The 6,000-nt window shown below is 38.9% G+C and overlaps 1 protein-coding gene across 1 annotated transcript; it reads right to left on the bottom strand.

Annotated features, from left to right (window-relative positions):
• Nucleotides 1-793: 793 nt before the first annotated feature.
• Nucleotides 794-2,949, bottom strand: clec3ba (C-type lectin domain family 3, member Ba). The gene is made up of 3 exons (NM_001141272.2): nt 2,790-2,949; nt 2,489-2,587; nt 794-1,355 (listed from the first exon to the last, which is right to left on the bottom strand). The coding sequence occupies exons 1-3, from the start codon at nt 2,884-2,886 to the stop codon at nt 955-957; spliced, it is 597 nt and encodes a 198-aa protein (NP_001134744.1). The 5' UTR covers nt 2,887-2,949; the 3' UTR covers nt 794-954.
• Between the last annotated feature and the right edge of the window lie 3,051 nt (nt 2,950-6,000).

The raw sequence follows: 6,000 nt of genomic DNA, 5'->3' as shown, positions 1-6,000 counted from the left end.
TTGTAAAGATGGGGAGAGGTCTGTCTGTGATAAAGAGATGCTCTGCTTTTTTGACACCAGACTCCACAAAGCAAGTCCTGCAGGCTTTAGTTTTATCTTATCTTGATTATTGCCCAGTCAGATGGTCAAGTGCTGCAAAGTAGGACCTAGTTAAGTTGCAGCTAGCACAGAACAGAGCGGCACGTTTTGTTCTTCATTGTAATCAGAGTGCTAACATCAATAATATGCATGCCAGTCTCTCTAGGCTAAGAGTTGAGTAAGGACTGCATCGCTTCTTGTTTTTATAAGTAACATTCATATGTTGGAAATTCCAATTAGTTTGCATAGTCAACTTCCACACAGCACTGACACACACACTTACCCCACCAGACATGCCACCAGGGTTATTTTCACAGTCCCCATGTAAAGAACAAATTCAAGGAAATGTACAGTATTATAAAGAGCCATGATTGCATGGAACTGCCTTTCATCTCATATAGCACAAGTGAACAGCAAACCTGGTTTAAAAAAACCTGAATAAATCAACACCTCACAACGCCTATCCCCCATGTGACCTACTTGTTGTGTATGTACTGACATGTATGTGTAAATGATAGATGCAATCACACACGCACACTACATGTTAATATTTTTTACATGTATGTAAATTGTAAAGTATTTTTTCTGTAATGTCTTTTTCGTTTTTTTGTCGGACCCCAGTAAGACTAGCTGTCGCCATCGGGGATCCTAATAAAATACACAAAATATTAACGTATAAACAGTGCAGCATACCTTGCAGCAATGGATTTTTTTTGTGTAATATAGGTTTCTTTTAATCATGTTGGTTCCACATTTCCACATTTCAGTGCTGAGACAGGTTATAATCCAGATATTACAAAGATTATTGTGCATGCATTATATTTCCATATAGTGTAGATGTTAAGACTGATACAACTGAACAAAAGTGGTTGGCTCTCAGACGATATTGAACTCGCAAACAGACGCCTTCTCAACACGACAGCTCTCATCAAACCACTTTCCATTGGCAGTGGTGGAAAGGATGGCACAGTTGTGGGTACGTCCACCGTCTGGTTGGTTGGTAATGTCAGTCTCCCAGTTCTTAAAGCGCAGGTTGGTGCCCGCCTGGTCGAGCCATTCCCCCTCGGTCACCATGTCATTGATGCCCAGCCAAATGTGTTCCTCAGGGCCAATGCTCCGGCGGACGTAGTCGACGAGCTGATCGTTCTCATCCCCTGTCAAAGGGGTGCTGATTGTGCCCCCTTTAGCAATGCAGTCATCGTAGGCTGTGTGGTAGATCTTCTTAGCGGTGTCAGCCAGGAAACACTTGCCAATAATCTTGATGCCTTTCAGGCAAACTGTAAGAAAATGTATATCATAGTTGGATTCTTTTTACAGCCCAATATCCACAACACGTTGGATTAAAATACAAGATAATAGCAGAGACTGTGGCTCTCAGATCCGTTCATATGTATTGTACTGTCATGCAATGCCTTCAGAAAGTATTCACACTCCTTGACTTTTTCTACATTTTGTTGTGTTACAGCCTGAATTTAAATAATAGGGGGTTTAATTTTCTCGCCCCAAACAAAAGAGCGAGGTGTAAACCTAAATAATACACGGGACGAGACCCGTAAAACAAGTGCAACAGCACAGGTGCTCACAAGACCAACGGACATGGTAACAATAACCGACAAGGACAATGGAGAACAGAGGGCACATATATATATGTGCCCTCTGTGTGTGTGTGTGTATATATATATACACACACAAGACAGTCCGGGGTTGGTGGTAATGAATCCCGTTCAGTGACGCTTAGATTGCCGGTGACGTAGACCTCCGGAGCTGGTGAACGGAATGAGCAGCAGTACCGGGGGGATCCGTGACACAAATATTGTACAATCCAGGTGTGCAAAGCTCTTAGAGACTTACCCAGAAAGACTCACAGCTGTAATCGCTGCCAAAGGGGATTCTAACATGTTTTACTCAGGGGTATGAATACTGATGTAAATTAGATATGTCTGTATTTAATTTTCAATAAATGTGATAAAATCTCTAAAACCATAATTTTGTCATTATGGGGTCTTGTGTGTAGATGGATGAGAACAAACAAACAAATTCAGGCTGTAACACAACAAAATGTGGAACAAGTCAAAGGGTATGAATACTTTCTGAAGGCACTGTACATATCAATACATGCATGCTTTATGGGCATACTTTATAATCGAGACCAACTGTTTGAACATAACATATTCTTCTGTTAGTACTTTAAATATTCATGTTAAGGCAACACCCCAAATTGAATGCAGACTAAACAACTTCCCTTGACCAATGCAATACATTCCCTGTTGCAGGGCACAGGTGCTCCCTGTCATGTGAAGTGGTCTCTAAGATCACTTTAGGGCACCACAATATAATAGGACAACCAGATCACTCATGCTTCACTGAGATTAGAGTACATTTTCAATATCAACAGTAACATATCCCTTACCTGATTGCAAGGCTTGCTGCTCTTTCAATAGATTCAACTCCAGCACTATGTTATCAATCTGTTTCTTCAGCTCCTCAATGGCAGCATTATTTTCAGCATCTATGTTGAAGAAATTGGAGAAGAATCAACAAAGTTTTACAACTAAAACTGTAGCAAGGAGGATGGTTCATGGTTGTGCAGTATTGTGCTCAACCTCTTATCTACCCAAAGTAAATGATAAACTAACATTGACTCAAACATATTGAGCATTTATAAAAAAAAATATTATTCTTTCCACATAGAGATAAAATATGTGTCCTACCTTTCTTTCCGCCCTTTTTCTTAGATGAGGTCTGTTGGAATGTGGATTGCCCGAGGAGGAGAAGGCAAAACAACAAACGCACACCACTGACACGCATGGTGTATATCTTAGTAGACTATATTTCCACTGCTGTGATGTGTAAATGACTGTTTATATTTCCACTACTAGCCAGGAAAAATATGTTTCGAGAATTGGCACTGTGGGAGTTGACAGAGGAAATCTCAACTTTGAGAGAACAAATGTTTTACAGATGTCAAACTGGCGTTTGTTCTTCTATTCCCTTTTTATTTTTATAAGGGGTGGCGCAGGATGTTCATTGATGACTTTCTAACCCTGTTGAGGCGGGAGTGACATTAGTTCTTTGTGTTAACATAGGTTACCCATGTGCTTCCTTTTCGGTTGCCATAATAAAACATTTAAAGGCCATTTTCTATTTTACCATTGGCCTATGTATTTCCCCTGCACCTTGTATTCTAAATTGAACAACAAGTTGTCGGGCTATTAGAATTAAATGATCAAAGCAGCATTAGTATAATCTTGTGTAAACATTAGGCCTATAACTGTTAGCCTATGCATTTATTACCATAACAAAATGTGACAAAGTCGTATTAGTAAACAGGCACTCTTTATAGACATCTGTTATAATTGTAGTAGAATACTGGCTGAGGTCCAGGGAGTATGTTTCCTTTGTTCCAGGGGCTCCAATGGTCTATGGGTTGGGTGGATTGGGAGCTCCATCGACCCTGCATCTGGTTGTTCTCAGCTAGCTGGACAAGTTTTTTTCTGACACGTGGCAGCCTTACACCATGAAAAAAGAGTGTGCTTTGGAGTGTGTGTTTGTTTTTGTATTTCACATGCACAGACCACAGATTCCCATTGTCTCAAACTTGTGGCCACGCCAAAATGCAAATATATCTCACACTTCATTGCTGTGGGGAGTATAAGAAGAGTTTATTTCCAAAACGCTATCAACACATTTTTCACATTTGTGTTTTTTCATCAGAAATGATTACTTATGGTACCTTCGTGTGTGTGTAAAATATTACTGCTCTCAGATTTGTTATTAATAGATTTTTAAAAAAAATGCTTTGCAAAACGCTATACGGTGCCTGCAGTATTCACACGCCTTGACTTTTTCCACATTTTGTTGTGTTACAGCCTGAATTTAAAATGGATTAAATTTAGATTTTTTGCACTGGCCTACACACAATACCCCATAATGTCATGACTTCCTCCGAAGTCAGTCCCTCTCCTTGTTCGGGCGACATTCAGCGGTCGACGTCACAGGTCTTCTAGCCATCGCCGATCCACCTTTCATTTTCCATTTGTTTTGTCTTCTCTTCCCACATACCTGGTTTCAATTCCATCAATTACATGTTGTGTATTTAACCCTCTGTTCCCCCCCATGTCCTTGTCCAGTATTGTTTATTGTAAGTGCTTGTGCATGTTATGTCTGGTGGGCATCGGGTTTTGTACCCATTTATTGATTGTTCTGTTTTCCGGTGGTTTTTATTATTAAACTGTGTCGTTGGAAACACAGTTTTTGCTCTCCTGCATCTGACTTCTCTGCCGCCAGTATGCACACCTTACACATAATGCCAAAGTGGTACTATGTTTTTAGAAATCTTTACAAATGAATAAAAAATGAAAAGCTGAAATGTCTTGAGTCAATAAGTATTCAACCCCTTTGTTATGGCAAGCCAAAATAAGTTCAGGAGTATAAATTGGCTTAACAAGTCACATAATAAGTTGCATGGACTCACTCTATGTGCAATAATAGTGTTTAACATTATTTTTGAATGACTACCTTATCTCGGGACTCCACACAAACAATTATCTGTAAGGGCCCTCAGTTGAGCAGTGCATTTCAAAAAAAGATTCAACAACAAAGACCAGGGAGGATTTCCTGATGCGTTGCAAAGAAAGGCACCTACTGGTAGATGGGTTAAAAAAATTGACATTGAATATCACTTTGAGCATGGTGAAGTTATTAATTACACTTTGGACAGTCACTACAAAGTTACAGGTGTCCTTCCTAACTCAGTTGCCGGAGAGGAAGGAAATTGCTCAGGGATTTTACCATGAGGCCAATGGTGACTTTAAAACAGTTACAGAGTTAAATGGCTGTGAGAGCAGAAAACAGAGAATGGATCAACAACATTGTAGTTACTCCACAATACTAACCTAAATGACATAGTAAAAATAATGAAGCCTGCACAGAATACAAATATTCCAAAACATGCATCCTGTTTGCAACAAGGCACTAAAGTAATACTGCAAAAATAAAGCAAAGCAATTCACATTTTGTCAAAAATACAAAGTGTTATGTTTGGGGCAAATCCAATACAACACATTACCGTGTACCACTCTCCATATTTGCAAGCATAGTGGTGGCTGCATCATGTTATGGCTATGCTTGTAATCGTTAAGGACTGGAGAGTTTTTCAGGATAAAAAAGAAACATAATGGAGCTAAGCACAGGCAAAATCCTAGAGGAAAACCTTGTTCAGTCTGCTTTCCACGATACACTGGGAGATGAATTCAAATCTACACTGGAGTTGCTTACCAAGAAGACAGTGAATATTCCTGAGTGGCTGAGTTACAGTTTTGACTTACACTACTTGAAAATCTATGGCAAGACTTGAAAATGGTTGTCTAGCAATGACCAACAACCAATTTGACAGAGCTTGAAGAATTTTGAAAATAATAATGGGCAAATATTTTACAATCCAGGTGTGGAAAACTCTTAGAGACTTACCGAGAGACTCAGCTGTAATCACTACCAAAGGTGCTTCTACAAACTATTGACTCAGGGATTTGAATACTTATGTAAATGAGACATTTCTGTATTTTATTCAATACATTTGCAAACACTTCTAAAAAGCTGTTTTTACTTTGTTACTATGGGGTATTGTATGTAGATTGGTGAGATTTAAAAAAAGATTTGATACATATTTTATTTAAGCTGTAACACAAAAAAATTTGGAATAAGTCAAGGGGTATGAACACTTTCTGAAGGCGCTGTATATCCATTGTTTCGGTGGAATGGAATATTTGTTTTCTGTATATTTGACTGTGATATGTGGTTGTCTCACCAAGCTGTCTTAATATGAATGCACTTAGTCGCTCAGGATAAGCGCATCTGCTAAATGTTTCATATACAGATCTCATATTACTGTATTTAATTATTTATTTTATATATATATATATA

This window comes from Salmo salar, chromosome 05, assembly GCF_965601325.2.
Source record: "Salmo salar chromosome 05, fSalSal1, whole genome shotgun sequence".
Classification (NCBI taxonomy): domain Eukaryota; kingdom Metazoa; phylum Chordata; class Actinopteri; order Salmoniformes; family Salmonidae; genus Salmo; species Salmo salar.
The sequence above is the reverse complement of the archived record's forward strand: the minus strand, read 5'-3'. Positions and strand labels throughout refer to the sequence as shown.